Raw genomic sequence first — 20,774 nt, forward strand, 5'->3', positions numbered from 1 at the left:
GGTTGAAAATAAGGAAAACCTGAGAATGTTGTTGGGGGCGGGGAGGCATGCTGCCTAAGGAAGTGTTCTCTCGTACTTCATCCAGGTCTGAAAACACACACACACACACACACACACACACACGCATGCAGTTTACAACTTAAAAACCGACTTATAGACTGTATAGTCCCTTTAGATGTGCAAACAATAGAAAATTAAATGTGTAGAACAAGAAAGGACTTAGAGATAAGGGAACTGACTCCCAAACGCCAGGGCTGGCATTTGAACTCTGACTGGGGCAGAATGATGGGAAACTGGGAGGAGGGGACGATTTCTGATTAAAGAAGGCTAATCCCCTGAAAACTCCCAAACTGTATTTTTATTGAGAAGTTTATGAAAAGTAACTGTTCCTGCCTTAGAAAGAAGTGGTATCTCATAAACATGACTGAAGTTTTGATGATAGAAGAAGTTGCCTGGGTTCAGGGGTCACCACTTCGGATTTATACTGTAAGCTTGGAGATGGCAAGAGATGTTCCTTTGAAGTTGTTTGATCCCACATGTTCCCATGTGTCCCTTTGCTATTTCCTCAGTCTTGTCTCCAGCCTTCTTCGTGTCACCTCGCTGCCTCATCTTGGTTCTCCAGCTGCCATCTTGTTACTCTGCCCATCTTCCTCTCTTCCGTTCACATCAATAACCCAATCTTTGGCGTTTATAAAGGCTTGGACAATTCTTTAACCAAAGCACCCCACCCTTGGATTTCTGAGAGTCAAGATAGCCCCTATACAACTTCACTCAGCATCCTCTTGTAGGCCTTCAGATGTGTTGGCACGTCCTAACTGCCATCCTTAAAAATCAGTCAATCAATAAATGCGGCACCCACTTGAGGATTATGGTTTGTTGGATACGAGTCAACTGAGGTTGTACCACATAAAAGCATTTAATTTCTCAGCAAACCTAACTCGGAGGCAATATGAACAGGATCCTAGTTCTGTTCTGATCTCCAAATCAAACACATTTCAGCTACTACTCCTTCCAGAAAAAAATTAATCTATGCTCACTACATTTATTGTCTATGCCATATTTTAATCTGAAGTCAGAAGAAACAAACTGGAGTTTCATAATCATTCTTCACGACCAGTTTTAAAACTGATACAGAAACAGTGTTAACACAGTTATTGAATGTGAAGCCTCGTAAGGAAGGGCAAGAGAAACACTTTTTCTGTCCTTTTTTAAAAAACATATGTTAACACTTACTGATAAAGTTTCTCTATGGCTTTTTAAAAACTACACATTGGAATCATATGAGTAATGCTATAAAACCATGGGGAGCAAGAAGGGGAAAGAATAGCTAAACCAGCAGGCCCACAGACAGGAGAGGTCACTAATGTTTGTGGGCCCCACACCAGAAGGAAGCATGTCTAACAAGAAACTGGGAGGAGGGGACCTTGGAACTTGTGAACAGCTTTATCTCCACTCCATCTTGCTACCAACAGGTAGCCATTTCTAAAAAGTGGGATTTTCCCCTCTAAATTCCATTCTTAAACACCCTCAAGTGGTAATTTTTAAACACCAGCATCTCAAGTTTTCAAAGATGACCATCTGGTTATCTTTCTAAGTTTTATCCTCAAAGTAAAAGAAAATGCTTTGGTTACTGTCTTGAGTGAGAAATGCCATAGTCAAGAGAACACCATTCTTTTCAACAATCCTACTAATAATTTAGTGACTAAGAGACAGAGGTGGTCTAATGAGGTCTTTTGCCAGTAATACCTATCTTTGTGTGGTGTTAACATATTGTTAAATACTCTTCACAGTTAGAGCATGGGTGTTGGGGGGTATGGGATAATAAAATAAACAGGGCCTACAGATATATAAATTATTTCTATCCATCCAAGGAAAGAAAGAGATAAAATTAAGACTAAACACAATTAAGCATATAGAGTGTTGGGAAAAAATGGTTATGATAAATGGTATGCTACACAGAAAAAATTTTAGTTCAACTACATTAAAAATTAAATATGCTTTCATGGTCTAGCCTGGGAACCTAACTAACACTTATTAAGTCAGTTATCCATTTCAAATAATGAATCTCAAAGCCAACATTTGAAATACAACCTGTTCCTTAGCTGGGGACTGCCTTATCAGCTATATCAAATCTAATTTAGCCCAACGTCTCACCATGGTAACAAGCCCTTCACAGAAATACTCAAAGACATTTCACATCTCGAAAATTTGCCTTGTACTTCTTCACCACACATAATGTCAAGAAAAGCATGCTTCAAAGGTACTATGTAATTAGAATGGCCTTTAAAACAGGCACAAAGGAAATCATTCCTATTAAAATTAAATCTTCTTCATAACAATCTTCAAACTGAGCGAGCAGCACCAGAGAAAATAATCCTGACGTGTTTTGGACCACATACTCTAGTTTTTGAAGTCTGTTATCTGTAACATTGCTTCAGATATGACTGAAGTGCCTCTTGTTTGGCTCATATTGCTATTTCTTCACTATTTAAAGAAAGTGTGCACGTGAGAATCCATGTTTGGCACAGGGTATTGAAATGAGTTTGGTCATGGCTTTACATGGATGACTAAGCCAGAGCCTCAGCTAAAATGAGGCCAGGGGTGGAGCCCAGTTTAATGAAGACTATAGTATAGTAGCTACTTCTGGGTCGTTGCTGCATGGAAACTTGAAAGCTGAGCTTTAATCCTGTCTGTTCCATGGAGCTTCTAGGATTCTAGTTGTCTTTGGAGTATCCATTTTGAAATTTAATTTGAAGCCCAGCATCTGCAGAATCTCTATGGTTATTTTGACTAAGTTTTTAGACGCCTGCTTTTTATTAGGAAGACTTTTTTTAGTGACTTGCGTCAACATCACTATTTTGTGTACACCCAAGAAAATAAATGAAAGCATTTAAATTAAACTACTTTAATCTATTTTTTGCTCCTTTGACCATATTTCCATAATGCCACCACACAGATTCCAGTGCATCCGGAAGCATTCTAGCAATAAAGCTGTGGGGCTAACTTGCCCCTGGGATCCAACAAGGAGAGCATCTAGGGAGAAAACTGAGAGAACAGAGTTCTGAAAATGCAACCACACAAACTTAAGTGTCAGCTCTTAAATGTGACTTGAAGACGTAAAACAAATTCAAGAACAAAGCAAATATCAATTATTTAGACCAACGTTTCAATACATACCATCAAACTTCTTGTAACGAGAAGCAAAGATGGCTTGCAAATTATTGCACTGCTCGCTGACCACACTTATGAAATCATCTTTACTTTGCAGGCTGTACCTCTCCTCCATCTCTTGAGAGCAGCAGGTATAACCCTGGGCACAGATCTTCAAATGATCACCTGGAAGGTAAAATGTAAGACCATCAATCTCCATCACCATTCACCAAGTCCAAGAGGGAAGACTTTAGTTTAGGTGCACGCACTCTGCTTCATTTCCACCTGTGAGCTTCCTGCAAAGGCTTGAACATCGTGTGTATCTTAAAAGTTTCATTAAACTAAAAACATTTATTCCCTTCTTGGAAAAATAAAATAATAAAGTCACCTCCAAAACATAAAAGAACTTTCCAATCAGGAAGACTGCTATCCAAGAGGAAAATCAGCGTGTCCAGTAAACAGACCATCATTCAATATCAACTCAAGTCTCCTTTACATTTCTTTGAGATTCTATGCAAAATACTGAACAAGCCACACAAATAAGACATAGCTTTTCTAGCTTTGAGAGTTAACACTCCAAGAGAGGGTACCCTTAATAAAGAACGATTTATAAAATATGTGACAACACCAAACACTGAGCAAATGTATGAGCACTAGTTATACTGTGGGGAAATAAAAGGGATAAGTGCATTTCAGAGTTGTCGCCCAAGAGGAAACAACAGTTCACGCTGGATAATTTGAGTTTGTGATAAGTCACAAGGGGTGTTATTAAACAATCCTCGATTTTAAGATTTTGTGTGGCGTCTTCTGTGCAGATGGTAGACAATGTATAGACCTTATGATTCTGTGCAATGTAGCCGCTCATCCCAATACAGACTAATGGCTTCCAATATATGTAATCTTTATGTAGTGACGTAGCCCTAAGAGTCAGGAAAAATCAAAGACATATCACCCCACAGCAGCTGAATCCACAAAGCATCTCCTTCCCCTACACGAACTGCATCCTGCTTGTGATTTGGACATGAGGGATTAGAGGGCTTCCTTTTTAGAGGGATCCCAAAGTTCACCCACGCCTTGTTCCTGCTGTCACAGAACAAATATTGTGCTTCAAAGAGACCATACCTCTCCCTCATAATGACCAAGAGATGCGGTGCCACTCAAACATAAACTTCACCAGGTACTATCACTTTAGGCAGTCACTCCAATATTAATCGGAGTGGTATAGGTATCCTAGCATAATCTTGTACAGATGTTTACAAGCATTCACTTTCACTCTTCCTTCTGCTATTGCTGTCCATGTTCCAAGCAAGACAAAAGCAAGACGTTGAAAAGAATCAATGTCTCAGGAACTCAGGACCGAGTATACTGAAGACATATGAACCTGTTAATGGTAAGCATGTAAAATAAATAAAGGGGAGGAGAATGAAGAGCAAGTCTTTCTAACAAAACTAAGTATGGGAAATGACCTGGGCCATGAGCTTGCTAGCCATTGCTGCTTCTTGGCTGTGTGCTTAGAGGAAATAAGTCTTCACCTAAGATAGGTACCACAGTGGCTTTGAGGAGGGCGGGTATTTCGGATAAAATTGAGTTGGCAACTTATTTGTGCAACACGAGGATTATCAACTGTACATATGCAATAACTGCATAATCATATATATTCCCAATCATTCTTCCTTCCTGGCAATTAAAAAGTAGAGAGAGTGCTACTGCCAGACAAAAGGGACACGCAGCATTCAAGGACTATCTAAGGAAGAGGATAAGGGAAACAATCTTCAAATAACTTCATCATCCAGAAACTGCTAAAAGTTCCTTTTGGCATTTTTTAAACCCTTGGTCAACAGATAATTCTAACCAAAAAAGGGAGGGGGACGATTGTGTAAAACAGTTTAGGAGCTGTGAAGTTGCAGAATATCTTAGATCTCATTAGTGAAAGAAGACGGATTGCTAAGACTCAGTTTTCTGGAAACACCTTTGTTACAACCAAAAACAAAACTCCCTCTTCACTGGCTTAACAAGTTCACAGCAGGCCTTTGGTAAGTGGGACATATGATTAACAGAGAGATAGCCAGTTGTCTCCCGGTTTCAGGGTTGAGGGCTTCCCCCAGTACAGTCTTAACACTTCAAACAATACAAAGGACCCCAACCAGTACAGTGCTTGCTGTAGCTCTACTAAATAATCCATATCACATTCACACCCCACACAGAAAATTAATTGGAATGCTCAGAATGAGAACTTAAAACACGCAGGGCTATTTAAACAAATTCTAATCAGGGAGCAGCTACTTTTTAAGGTTGTCAGAAGCTCAAATTCATCACAGGCTGGTTTTCAAGCCCCTGCAAAGATTCCGTTGAGGTATGCACTGAATTCCCAAGGCAAAACAATTCACGAGTTTAGAAAATAATCTATGTTCACCTAATCTTAACAGACTTCACACATAATAAACTAAATGGTCACTTATTGCATCCTGTCAAAATAGGCTTCTAAGTCCAAGAAAAAGCACCCCCAATGCGCATGCGCACGGAAACACACAACCAGAAGCCTGAAAACTCGAAGAGACAGCAGGAAAGAATAATTTTCTACATTTAAGAAGGTGCTAGATGTTGAGGGGTTTAAACTTACCCACAGGAATTTTACATCGAGGAGACACCCTTCAAAACTGGGTAACAGCAATAAAACTTTTACTGGCAACCTGCTGAAAGTAGACAGCACCGTTTCCACCGGCACGTATAAAAGGCCCAGCTCAGCCCGTGTTCTCCGCCCATTTCATATCCACCAGGAGGCCTCAGCAGGACCTCACGGAGACCTGCTTATACCTGAACACTGGAGTACATCTTTGTTTTGGAAATAACTAATAAAAAAGAAGAGAGTCAACTTTCATTTCAGAGAGTTCTTTCCAGGAAGACTTTGTCTAATCGTAAAAGGCTTGCCTTGTGTAAAGGATGACAACAGGGTAGATACTTGACTAATGTTTCTGCTGGCAGAGTTGTCTTCCCTGCAGTGCAAAAAAGCCCACTCCAACATGTCAATTTTGCCCATAGAGCATTGAACGCACCACTTACTCTGCGTGTCTAAAAAGCACTGCTTAAAAATATAAGCTGACATTCTTGCCAAAAGCCCTGCCTGAGACACACGCGGTCCAAGACACCCTTGAGAGTTAAATCCTAAGACATACTCAGGCTACTGGGGATTCAGTGCCATAACCAGTTTCTGCTGATGACAAGCACAAGGAGGAAAAGGGGGACTGTCTTGGCGCATTTGAAAATGGAATTAGAGCTCTGCATTCTGGTTAAAACTCGAGCAACTTGATTTTTAAACTTCACTATTTCTACTTTAAGCACCAAAAATGGTTTATATTAAAAGCCAGGGCATATATATTATTTGAAAGACATTCTGTTTTGCCTGCTTGAAACTGCTTCTAAAATCTGGGTCCGCATGAGAAACGTCTTCTTTTCTGGAGATCTCCTTTCTAAACCTGGTGATCCCATATACTTCTCATTTAAGAAAGATATCACAATTTTTTCTTTAGACTGAGAGTTGAGCACAAGGACAACAGAGTCCAATATGGGACAGGTAGACAGCCAGCGCAGGGGGGGCACTGGGCATGTAAATTTATTTTAAAGGGCCCTAGGTGATTCTGATACATATCCTCCCTTAAGAATTATTACTTGATGTGACCTCAATAAAAAAAAAAATTAAGAATTATTATTTGAGGGGCCAGCCCCGTGGCTGAGTGCTTAAGCTCGTGTGCTCCACTTCAGCAGTCCAGGGTTTTGCCGGTTCAGATCCCGGGTGAGGACATGGCACCGCTCATCAAGCCACGCTGAGGCGGCATCCCACATAGCACAACCAGAAGGACCCACAACTACAAATACACAACAATGTACCGGGGGTCTTTGGGGAGAAAAAGGAAAAAATTAAATCTTTAAAAATAATAATTATTATTATTTGAAAGGCTTAAGCATTAGAGCTGGGAATAGCAGTTAACCAGCTAATCCAATCGTTCAAGTCAACAGTGAGTTATGATTCACAATATGATTGGTCTCCTCTATCTCCCCAACTCAAAGGCCTGCTTCCCAAACCCTTGCTATGGATAGGTTCTTCTCCATGTATCTCTCCTAGTCCCTTAAAACTCTCTCGTCTGCTTTCCACTCTCTTTTACTCTGCCCATACTGTTCTTTCTTACCCCACTCCACCTCTTTTAATTGTACATAATATGAAACCAAATAATTTTTTTTTATTTGTTGTACTTGTTGAGAGTTCCCTGTTCTTAATTTAAAAAGCAGGTGAATTGAATGCTTTATGGTTTTCTAAGGAAGCACCTAAATTAAGTTGCTTTTTGTACATGGCCCTTGATTAGTTTTTTTCTTTGTGGGTCAGTGGCCCTCAAAGGAAAAAAGGTCCCCTAGCCCTGTCCTAGGAGGCTTGGATGAGATTCGATGAAGCGTGCTTTTAAAGCTTAACTCTATGGCATTAAAAACAAAAAAGTCACTCCAAGGAGCCAAACTTTTTTCAATCACACCAGCTCCATCTAATTTTTTTTTTAGTCTTAATATCAATGCCTTAGTTTTCAAAGCTAAACAAAGACAATCACAATAAATTACTACTCAATCCTGCCGAGTGTGTATTAGTTCTTTTTTGTTTGAAGCACTTCAAATCAATGGTTAAAGAAGTAGGCACTGAACATGAGGAATCTATTCCATCCGGCTCCCTGGCGAACAATCTGTGGAAGTGTGCTCTCTCAGTTTATCTCTTACTCCTCTCATCAAAGGCTGGCTCTGATGTATGTACGGGGTGCAGCTAATGTCCATTTAGTTCCAGTTGCTCATCATCCACCTTCCCATAGAAAAATGTTATAAATGGTGGTGAGGTACTCAGGCCAGCCCTGAGCTTATTTACTATCACCTTGACTATTTTTAACTATATCTTACAACCATTTTCTACATTCCTCTTGGAAAGTTCATTCTGAAGTCTAACTAGATGCCAAGAAAATGTCTCTCAGATTCTCACACATTTTTAGGGAGATGGTGAGAAAGGAATACTTACACTTACCACCAAGGTGGCAGCTTTCTGTATGTGTAGGAGATAAAGCAAATCTCTAGTGATTAGTCCCTCAGAGTCCTAAATGGAGGAAACAGCAGCCAGAAACCTTTATGGGACACAGCGACAGAGAACCCAGGCTTGCCTGTACCAGCATGCTTTGTAAGGCAGACAGTCTCTGTACCCCAGCTGATTTTACCAATAAAGCAACCAAATGCCTTTGTTAGATAAAAGAGATACAAACCGCACCCTAAGGGCAACAAGGGCTGCAGTGAGGAACATTTGAGAAGAACAGACTGGAAAGCACTTGGTAAACTGCAAATGCAAGCGGCTACAATTTTGCATTGGCCTTTTTTTACAGAAACAGTGTCTCACTTGGGTTTGGAAGACAACTTGGCTCTTTGCCAGCGGTTTTGAAGAAGTGAATTTAAAATGTTCCAAACACTTAGCACGATTTGGATCTTTCATTCTGCAGGGCTAATGATAGTCCAGGGAGAAGAAGACTCATCCGCGGAGTCAGGAGTATGGGTTGGAGTCACAGCTCTACATGACTCACTGTAGGCTCTTGGGAAAGTCACTTATGCACTGGAGCCTAAAAAAGCCCTTTGTAAACAAGGAAACATTATGTAAATGTAAAACAGCGCAAAAACAAAGGCAGAAATGAAGAACATCTACTATACTCTGATAAGCTACTGAAGTTCTCCATGAAGAGACTTTTCTGACACTTGGGCTAGATGAGGGAGAGGGGCCGAGAGCAGCACCTCCTCTCTTGCAGCTAGTTCAGAAAACTTTCTTATTGGAGGTGGAATTGAGGGGAGTGAAGATAGTCAGAAAAGAGAGTTATTATCAATCAGGAGTTGAGTGGCATGCATAAGTGATGGTACACTGATGACAATTAAGCACAGACAATTATCTAAGAGGCCATCAAAGCAAAGCCTTGGGGGCCAAAGGAGGTATGATGACGAAATATAATGTGATATCCTGGATGGGATGCTGGAACAGAAAAAGACATTGGGGAAAACTAAGGAAATAACACAAAACCTTACATGCCAATGTTCATAGCAGCATTATTTATAATAGCCAGATGTCCATCAACAGATGGATAAACAGAATGTGGTCTATATCACACAATGGAATATTATTCAGCCATACGAAGGAATAAAGTTCTGATATGTATTACAACATGGCTGGATGTCAAAAACACTGTTAAGTGAAAGAGATAGTCACGAAAGTCCATATATTGTATGATTCCATTTATAGAAAATATCTAGCATATGTCAATCTATAGAGACAGAAACTAAATTAGTGGTTGACTGGGGATGAGGAGGTTGGCGAAATGGGAAGCAAGAAGGGTTACAGCTAAAAGGTATGGGATTTCTTTCTGGAATGATGAAAATGTTCTAAAATTGATTTTGGTAATGGATGCACAAACCTGTGAGTGTATTAAAAACAACCGTATACTTTAAATGGGTGAATTGTTTGGGGAAATTATATCTCAATAAAACTGTTAGTAAAAAAATAAGGAAATCAGAGTAAGGTACGGACTTTAATAACAATGCATCAATACTGGTCTATCAATGGTGACAAAGTACCACACTAATGTAATATGTTAATAATAGGGAAAACTGGGTGTGGGGTATAGGAAAAATCTCTGTGCTATCCTCCCAACTTCTCTAACTCTAACTCTTCTGGGATAAAGTTTTATTTTTTTTAAAAAAAGCAAGCTTCAGTTTTCAAAGTAAAAAGGATAAATAACGTGTGCATGGGGGGGAGGCGTTCATCAGGCTTTTGATGTAATTCTAATATCGAGGAGCTACATTAAGCTATTATTTGCTGGGGTACTTTTCCTAATCCCTCAATTGCTACTTCAATCTTTTTCTAATTTTTATTTGTTCTGAAAGTAAAACAATTCCTTGCCATTAGTCCAAAGAGTTACCAAAATAGTCTCTGTTCACTTTCTAGATCTAAATTCACGTAGCCACAAAGTGAGCTAAAATGCAGGTGGCTGTCTAACTCCAGAGCTACCTAAGAACCCCAGGAGGAATACACAATGCTCCGCCTCATGGGAACAAAGAAAGAAAATCTCTAAAGGTTTTTAATAATCCCAGGGGGGTGAGGGAACGTATACATTTATCCATCCTCCCCCCTTACAAAAAGGAGTGAAATTACTGCACAGAATTTGTTATGCACATCGAAAGCCTGAAGTCATCTGACCTAAACCTTAATAATAAAGCACATAAATTACAGTCATTATGCAGACTTGAGATCACCTACCAATCAGTAGGAGAAATGCAGCTAGTTAGCATTTTGCAAAACCTTGCCAAAATATAGCTCTGGAGGGCTTAAGACTGCCAATTATTTTTAGGTCCACTAATCCTGCAAGGTAGGACAGAGAAGGCCAATCAGAAACACGTACATTTCAAAAATCAGTTTTATTATATTTTCCTAAGAATGCCTTCGTGTAAGTGTAGTTGGAAGAGTTAGGGTTGCTACTTGAAAACTCCACACTTCATTTCAGTAAGCTTGCAACAGCTTTAAAATCTACTCCAGATAGAAACTAAACAGGGCTTTTTATTGCTTTCTAAATGATAAGCAAATTACGAAGCAAAGTTTCTATATAGCAATCTTAGAACCCCATTTAACCGCACCAAAGGTTTACTAAAGCAAGACACATCAACCAAACCGAGCCAATGGCCTGAAATGCACACTTTGACCTTATGTTACCACCACTTTAGAGCAGCTGGAGCACCTGCATATGTTCTGTACATTTACAACCACTGCATCCAGGTCCAGGACTCAACAGGAATAATAATACTGGTGATCAACCCCAAACTCTTCAAGAATTCTAAGGATCCAATAAATACAGTAGTCCCCGTTTATCTGTGGGGGAATACTATACTATACTATGTTTTATCCCATGCATAGATACCTATAATAACATTTAATTTATAAATTAAGCACAGTAAGAGATTAACAATAACTAATAATAAAATAGAACAATTCTAACAATATATTGTAATAAAAGTTACCATAGATTTTAGCAAACAGCGTATGATTTTTTTCTTTCCTTGTTAAGTCGAGAACTTTCACCTTTTCACTTAAAGGAAGCACTTTATGGCTTCTCTTCAGCATATCCGCGTTGCCAACATCACTTTCCTGTGTTCTGGGGACATCATTAAGTAAAATAAGGGTGACTTGAACACAAGCACTGTGATACCGCAATAGTCGATCTGCTAACCAAGATGGCTATTAAGCGACTAACGGGCAGGCAGTGCATATAGTGTGGATACCCCGGACAAGGGGATGATTCACATCCCAGGCAAGACAGAGCAGGATTGTGCGAGAGTTCATCAGGCTACTCAGAATGGTGCACAATTTAAAAGTTATGAATTGCTTATTTCTGGAATTTTGCATTTAATATTTTCAGACTGTGGTTGATTGTGGGTAACTGAAACAATGGATAAGAGAGGAATTACGATACTACCTAAGCAGTCAGTGCTAATAAAAGGCTCAAGGAAATGTGTTCGGGGGTCCTTGGGAGGTAGCTAGAGGCAGGCGGGAAAAGATGGAGCTCTCTTGTTTTACAACTAACAAAAGAGAAGCTCCTTTCTGTCAATGATTCAAGGGTCCATACCTTGGGTAGCATCATTTGCGAGTTTCTCTCAAATACTAATTTATGATTTTCATTGGGCTCATAATTTAATAGAATGCCTGGAGATAAACAAATGATTCCAAATGCCTCAGTTACACATTTACTACAAATAAAAAGTAGCCTAGAGAGGAAACACCATTGGCTAGGACGTTTTTTTCTTTGGTGCCCAATAATATTTCTGGAACCTACATACCCAAGCCATGTGTAGACCAAGGCTTTGGTAGGGCCATCTCTAAGACAGCTAGCTAACAGACGAGGCTCAGAGGCTCATAGGGATTCCCAGGGTAGGGGAATGCTGGCCACCAGCATCTTGCCCTTTCTCTGCACCCCGAGTGTGCTAGTCTTATGATTCCCTCTGTGAGCAGTCTCCTGTGGACAATCACATAAGACCTCAGAGAAAGCAACCGGAGGAAGCTATCCTCAGAAAAATATTGGAGACTCACTCCTTTCCTCCTTCCCCCCAGGAGGCTGACTGAACACCAGACTTCCAACAGGCAGTGATTTTCCTTATTATTTCCAAATAATTCCTAACAAACCCCCAAGGACCCCCATTGTCAGATAACCTGCCACAGCCATTTAGGGTTCACAGCAAAATCAGAAAGGGTCAGCAGCTGAGCACAGAGTTTATCCCAAGTGTATAAGAAAAGGCATCGGTGGGTAGGGAGGCTCACAGATATCGGGCGCTTGCTCTAATACAAATATTAATACCTTTCACTTTCTATACATTTCACGGGTTCTGTGGGTCACAAACATTTTTAACACTATTTTATCTTTTTTCCATAATACTTCTCTTTACTCTCCCTTTCACGACATACCTAAAATTCTTCCCTCCAAAATACAGTGTGAGAATGAGTAGGTTTTCAGTAAATCTACTATCTAGGAAAAACATACCTGAAGAACAACATATTCATTCATCATGAATTCTCCCAAAGATGTTTCTCCAAATGGCTATCTAGAAAGCTTTTACCCTGATAGCAAAGTCTGCTGCTTCACGTAAAGAAAAATGATTCTCTAACAGATTAGTGGTTCCAAGAGGAGAAGGGGGTGGGGGGGGGGTGGGTGAAAGGGGTAAAGGGCCACATCTGTACAGTGACAGATAAAAACTAGACTATTGGTGGTGAGCACGATGCAGTCTACACAGAAACTGATATATAATAATGTACACCTGAAATTACAGTGTCATAAACCAATATGACCTCAGTAAAATAATTGGGGAAAAAAAAGAGATTCTCTAATATCAGATTTCAAGCCATTACATACCATTCTTTAAATCTAGCCAGGCATCAATGAAATGGCGAAGGGGAAAGAAACATTTACATTTTCAATATTTGTACTTAATTACATCCTTTACAATCTACTTTCACAAAGATCTTGTTAAAGGTCACAGTAACTTACAGCTTACTCTAATACTAATCTGCACCGAAGGACTCCTAATTAGTCTCAGTTTCCAAGGACATGGATATGAGCCACAGTTGAACAGGGGTTAATTTTTATAACATGAGAGAAAAACTGTTCTGAACCTTAGCACAGGCAGATGGAGGAGGGGCAGAGTCCTCGTTTTGCAAGGCTGTTTCACCAACCCTGAAAAAGTTCCTCCTCACCACTATCTAGTACCACCCTTGGGTGTATACGGTGTAAGGCATACACCTGAATTTATTCCCGTTCAGTGGGCTCTTTGCTACTTAGAAAACTTCTGTTGCCATTAAAAAGTAAAGTTTTCAATGTATGCTTCCTCTTCTAGGTCATCTACTGGAGCTTTAAGTAAAATTTGTCTGAATCCTGATTTTGGAGAGAATGCCACACTGTTGATGTTGCCAGCCAGAGAATGATCTATTTAACCCCACCCTTTGCTTCCTGCCTCAAAGTCAATCTTAATATTTGATGGAATAGTCCCACATTTCTGTGATGACGTCAATTATTTTAAGTTTCCTTGGCTTGGTGTGCAATCCCATGAAGAACCTTTTAAAAGCCTAAACAGATCATATTCACTGGTTTTCCTTTGTCCACATATGCTTTAGTCCCTTGAAAAGCACAAGGTCATTAGCCAAGAACAGATTCCCCTGATAGAAATGATGTTGCCTTTCCCAGAAGATTGATTTTGCTTAAGTTTTCAGTGTTCCCACTTTATTATAGATTCTACCAGCCTGCCTTTATGAATGAGGCATCTCAGGTCTCATTGAGATTTATCCTAATGGCAATCACGTCTACTAGCTCCTCGGCACCATTCAATTCCCCGATCTCACCCTTCAGAATCTTTTTTTTCCAGTAATTTCATTGGATCATAATGGTTTACAACATTGTGTGACTTTGGGTATACATTATTAGAATCTTTTCTTTAGGATCAGATTTGTTGATTAATTACATTTGATTTGTTCACTAGGATTAGAAAATCCAGCATATTTACCACTTCTTGACCTAGTTACTTCAACCAGTCCACCTCAAGGGATTATCTGGGAATGGAACCCTGCCCTAAAATTGTCCCCAAGTCTAAATCAAAGAATTGATTCACTTCTCCCAAACTAACTTTTGACTCAATTTGGCAACATAAAAACCTTGTTGGTGCTTAATGCACTATTTATCAAGTGCCTCTTACGTGCCAGATGCCATCCACCAGTGCAGAAAATACAAAAGGCTGGATCTCTGCATTCTTGAAAAAGTTACAAGATGAGCAGACATGGATTTTATTATTGCTCTATAGGCTTTTTCTCTTCCCCTCTTACTCTATAATCTGAATTCCTCACCCCCTCAAAGATCTCTGAGGTCCTCTGATCTCATCTTGGAACAACTCAAGTTCAAAAGACAGGAGGAGAGGTGATACTATGCCAGGCAAATCCACTCAACTCATGCTTCTCACATTGGCACTTCAACAGATGCGCCTTAGGAGGTGCCTTTGGCACCAATGGGGAGAGATTCACACATTCAAATATAATCTATTCATTGCCAGCTATGCTGTGTCCATTTTTTGAGTCATCCAAAACTACAGAAGGTATTAGCTTGGACTCAAAGTAGAATCTTGCAATGAGGGGAATAAGAAAACTCCTCAAGGACCTACTTCTGCTGCCTTTCTTGGTCAACAAAGCAAAATCCACAAAACAAAAACTTCTCACACAAATGCTATTTAATTATTTGGCTTGACAAATCAGGTCACTAAACGTTCAAACCAATTTTAAAAAACCACCTTTCAGATGATGTTAATGCTTTGTGTTTTGCGTTTTTTTTTTTTTAAGACATCTGTGGTCATGGTTTGTTTTATTTTATTTATTTTTTAAAGATTTTATTTTTCCTTTTTCTCCCAAGCCCCCCAGTACATAGTTGTGTATTTTTATTTGTGGGTCCTTCTAGTTGTGGCATGTGGGATGCCACCTCAGCATGGCTTGATGAGTGGTGCCATGTCTGCACCCAGGATTCAAACTGGTGAAACCCTGGGCCACTGAAGCAGAGCACATGAACTTAATCACTCAGCCACGGGGTTGGCCCCCTATTTATTTATTTTTGAGGAAGATTAGCCCTGAGCTAACATCTATTGCCAATCCTCCTCCTTTTTTTTGCTGAGGAAGACTGGCCCTGAGCTAACATCCATGCCCATCTTCCTCTACTTTATATGTGGGTCGCCTGCCACAGCATGGCTTGACAAGTGATGCGTAGGTCCACACCCGGGATCTGAACCAGCGAACCCCAGGCTGCCCAAGCAGCACATGCAAACTTAACCACTGCGCCACTGGGCTGGCCTCAATGCTGTGATTTTTTTTAAAGTCTAAATCTGGTCACTTGATGACGAGTTTGCCCAAACTTATATTCACTGTCATGTCTCCATTCAATTTTCGCAGCTGAGGTCTCAGGAGAACATCTTCTATGTCCTCAAGTGACTGACACACAAAACAGTGAAGGAACTGAGATACTACATAGTTCCTCTCTACCACACTAGGAATAATCCTGTTTGTTCTGGGCTCTGAAACTTGGATAAAGAGATGCTTCAAGTCAAATGTAAGGTATCAATTAGGAAATTGTTCAGCTGGGCTATCATGCCAGCCACCTACCGTTTTCCTCTGGTTTCCTGAGTATCACAGAGGGAATAATAAAGGCAGATCTTGGGGACTAAATTAAAATATTAATGTGATTACATATTTATGACACAAAAAAATTTCCTCCTTACACAAGATGGAAAAGTGATTGTTTCTTTGCCAGCAAGTGACAAGGCAAAGAGACAAACCAGTCATTTGCTCTTCATTCAAGTCCCTACAGGCCTATGCAATTTCTGATCATCCTCAGATACAGGCCTGCCAGATCAGAGGCCTCTTAGTCACCCCAAGGCCACAGAGATAGATAGGAATGTCCCAGAAAGCAACTAGTGCATCGGAGGTGCCCTGGCACTCTTTACTGCAGAACTGTCAGATAATCAAGAACGATGGGGCTGCCTGTTTCCATTTTTGCTTTGGGAGGGAATGAAAGGAGAGAGGCCATTCTAACTTGAGCCTCTAAGAAGAAATGAAGGTTGCTTCCATAGGACTGACATTAGATTCACTGTAGAATGGTGTTGTCTGTCAAGGACCCGAGAGAGGCACCAGATCTTCAGAAATCCGGCCAATAGACAAGCTTGAGACCTGATGTTCACAAATTCAAAGTATCACACAGCTTTCTATGGCCTGGAACAACTGGGTAGGTGGGTGCTTGTTCTATTATTTCAATATCCAACTTGCCTTCCATAAATCTTTTGGGTTATGGACCAACTGTTCACTCATAAAGCAATTAATTTGATCAAATATCTGATCTCAAGGAAGTTCCAATTATTCCTCCAGTCCTGGAATGTAAGCCAGCATCAGACTCATCAGCTCCCTTAGGATGCGAAACCACCATGGTGGGAGGGAGGAGTTTGAAGACTGCAGCTATTAAGGGGCAGGAATGAGAAAGAAGTTAAGAGATATGGGCCAAGGGAGAAAGAAGGATAAGGAACATAGTATATGATCCAAGGCTGAGGAGTGAGAGGGCCACCTAAAACTGATGCAGGTGGCCAGCTGGCAGCAGGGCCTCAGGTTCCACGGTAACTCCCATCAAGCAGAGGGATATGTTTTTTTCTCTAGTTTCCATTACACAGAGCCTGCAGATGGCACACAGCATTACTACTGCAATTATTGACTATAATTATCATGAAAAGTCTTTGATGTGATAGCAAAAATTATTAAAATGGCCCTTCTTAGAAAAGAAGGGCAATAAATACAGCCTCCTTTGGAAAATTCAAGGACCCAATTTCATACCAGGACCTTCTGGAGAAAAGAATAAGTCACTTTAACATGCTTGTTTTCAGCTCCTCTCCTGGAAGATGTTCTATCCTATGTGGAAAATGAATAATGGTATGTGGTTCAGGATAGATTTTAAGAATATACTTAAAGGTACTTCAAAGGAAATAAAAAATAAAGTAACCTTCTCTTTGCAGACACACGTATATTTGCACAAGCTCCTAGTTTTTCCTGATCCCACAGTAACCAACAAGAAGCAATTTTTCAAACTGTCTTGAAGAATGAGAACAAATGACAAGCGACATTAAAGGTCTGTCTTGTTTTAAAGATAACACTTGGCAGTTTTGTGCTTATCTTTTCGAATTAGTAAACATCTTAGTGTACTTCAATGAGTATTGGTAACCAGAAATATGAAAGAACAGAAAATAGCTCACTTTCTTCTCTTTGTCTTTCATAGGATCATAAACCATGCAAGGTCACATTTTATTTTATTTTTTTTAACCTACCTAATCTTATGTTTTAACTCTGAGTCAAGATGGCACAATCTTGAATTACATCCAATGTTGCAGGAGCACACATATTACCACAGCGTAAGATCTTAAATGATATTCTGGAATCAGTTTCAATGTGGGGGGAAAAGTGCATTTCAAAAGCTGAAGCAAAACTAAATGTCCAGGATTATAAGCCCTGAGTTTTGCAAATGAACTGCCTAAGTCAGAATGAGTCCAACCAGGCTATCTGGAAAAAATACTTACGTTTCTGCCCATGGTGTTTCTATTTTTAATATGTGACAATGAACACAGTTCTATACAAAAAGACCAACTAACCTAACCCAAGCTTAACTCTACTATGATAAGTTCAATCATATGGAATGACAGTACTACAATTAAATAAGCTTGGGAAAAAACCATAGTTCAACCTCAAGTTTCATAAACATACACTCCAAGTGCTGCTCAGTGGCACAAGTCAGAGCTTCCATTTGGCCTAATGACTGGGTGGGTATGGGTAAGTGTGGGGCATACTCTTATAAAAAGACATTGTTTCATTATTGTGAGATGAACCTTCATGAATCCATGATTTGTGGCCGCAAACATAAACAGAAATTATGTCAGGGAGTATTACAAAACGAGCCTATGTTAAGAAAAAAAATCATGATGCATTTTGCTTGTTGGCTAAAACTCCTATAATAGCACTGACAAATTCGGTTGCCCTGGGATAGCATACAGAACCCAAGCTTCTTTTTATCCCACCAGTGAAAACTCAGAACAGGAAAGGTCACGCTCTTCAAGAATCAAGAGCCTCAGCTTATTCAGCACCCCCAAGGTTCCTCAGTCAGACCAGCTCAGTACACAACAAATGAATAAAGTCACAACAAGCAGGAAACTCAAAAAAGAGAACAGACAAGCTTACTACACACAGTACTTGTTCTGAGTCTTTGGGGCAGGGAGGCACCATGTTACATGGAAAGCATAAGGGATTTGGAGCTAAATAGGCCTGAATTTGAAGTGAATTCTATTGTTTACTGGCTGTGCAAGTCTGGGTCAGTCTCTCCACTTCTGAGACTACTTTGGCTTCTGTAAAATGGGCACAAAACCAGAATCGACCTCATACAGTCAGTGGAAGCATTAAATGCATATCCTGCCTCACTCAAATAGTAGCTATTATTATGAATACTGACATCAGAAGATGCTATGCATTCCTCAGAAGGGGGATCCTTTCTATGCTTCTGGGTTTAGCTACATTTAATCAAAGGAAAAGTTTTATTTTCTCGTGGTTGTTACTACTACTACTATTAGTCTTGGGGAGGATTTATTTCTAAAAAGTACACACCAAATGGCAATTTAGCCAAACCACAAACTGTCCTTTGGTAAAAATTCAGGCAATAGCAATATCACTCTGGGATTACAGGCTACAGAATCTTTTCTTTAGTTTTATAACAGCTCTGTTATGACTTTGGAGATTAATGGGAAACAAAATAGTAAAAGTTGATTCACATGAAACTGGCATTATTTTAGTGCAAAAAGGTCAAATATTAGCAATTTCACATAGCCCAGACTAGTATTTTGAGGAATCAATTTTGCCATCGACATCCAAATATTTCTACACATAAACTATGAATTCTTTGCGTTCTAGAATTCCTGCATTCACTAATACAATTCAAGGCTGAAATGAGATGCTCCTATTTATTTACATATGCATCTTACTTTTTAAAAAATGTGAGTGCCTAGAGTCTAGGTTATGTCAATTGCACTATCCCGACAAATGATTAGCTCCTTCCTGATAGCCAATCATTGTGTTCAAAGAACACAATGCTCTATAAAATGAAGGTGGATGACTGGGAAATTTAGAATATCTAAGGATAAACGCATGTCGAATAAAACAAAACCCACCCTGAGATGAAGGGAATTTGTTCCCTATCACATCAAAGGAAGGAAGAACAAAGATGGAAATGACAGCTCCCTGCACAATTGTGATGCATTTAAGTGCAGATTTTTTGATGTAGCTGATGACAGTGTATCAACCTCAGAGCATCTGAGTGTCTGTTAGCTTATCACCTGATCATCTCCTGATACTCTCTTTAGTTCTTAAATATGTCTATCAAATAGGTCTTCCTTTAGTGTGTTTCAGACTGGTATCTCAGATTTCCCTCCATTACCCCCTTACGATTGTGCATAAGATTCACAGGCATGAATGAGAAAAAGAAAATTCATCAGCACAATACTTATCTGCCAAGATGTGTAGGCAAGGTTTGGAAAGATGAAACATGACTGCTTCCTGAACAAGGGGGGGCGGGGGGGGCAAGGAGGGAGGGAGGAAGAGATGCCTGGGAGATACCCTGGCCTTGGTCCTGAGTAGTATATAGGACTTAGGGCACCAAGTAACTGGGTAAACATGTATGTAATGGTGATCACAGCACTATTAAATTCAACAACATGATGGGAGAGGAAAAGAAAAGTTCAAAACACATTACATGTGTTTTTCCTATTTTAAAGTAGGAAGCTCTGACAAAACCAGGCATTATTGAGGGGGAAAGAAAAAGTTCAAAAAGTAAACAACATGCAAGATGCCTGGAGACTGGTTTAAAAATAGAGAGAGAGAGAAAAGAAAAACCCTACCTATTGTTACCCCAGAGTAAGTGCTCCCAAGTACTTAGATTTTGAAGAGAGGGCTGGAAAGAGAGAAGAGAACCTTCAGTGTGGCTAAAAGGCATAGTGAAAAGAAGTGAAGTCATCTTTGATGAAATAAAAAGCTAGTCCAGACTGGGAAGAGAGAAAAGCCCATAAGGCATAGCAGGTTAGACACAAAATAAAACTGGGCAGGAGCAACTTGCAAGAGATTGCAAAGCCAACAGAGTAAGAGGCTCTTTCACTCTATCAAAGGACGGAAGCCATTTAGAGCATCCAAGGACCCACTTAATCACAGTCACAGGGCTAAAAAGGAGATAGTGGATAGACTGAATGAATTCTCTGTCTTGTAAGGAGATTCGCATTCCCAAACCAGAACACTGAACTCGGCAGGTCAGAGGTACTAGATCAAATAGTGGTAAAGATGATGCTCTGCATCTAATCAACAAACCAGGAGTAGATAAATCACTGGGACCAGATGGTATCCACCAGCTAGTTCTGAAGTAACTCAAGGATGAAATTGTTTTGGCAAACATGTGTAGGCCGTCTTTACAAACAGCCACTGTGCTGGAGAG

The 20,774-nt window shown here is 39.9% G+C and overlaps 1 protein-coding gene across 1 annotated transcript in view; it reads right to left on the bottom strand.

The window, feature by feature from the left end:
• The window catches only part of GPC4 (glypican 4), a 104,447-nt gene that overhangs the window by 30,015 nt on the left and 53,658 nt on the right, over positions 1 to 20,774 (bottom strand). The window contains exon 2 of the mRNA XM_023633974.2: positions 3,178 to 3,336. Within this exon, the coding sequence (XP_023489742.1) occupies positions 3,178 to 3,336 (159 nt within the window). The remainder of the gene's footprint in view (positions 1 to 3,177; positions 3,337 to 20,774) is intronic.

This window comes from Equus caballus, chromosome X, assembly GCF_041296265.1.
Source record: "Equus caballus isolate H_3958 breed thoroughbred chromosome X, TB-T2T, whole genome shotgun sequence".
NCBI lineage: Eukaryota > Metazoa > Chordata > Mammalia > Perissodactyla > Equidae > Equus > Equus caballus.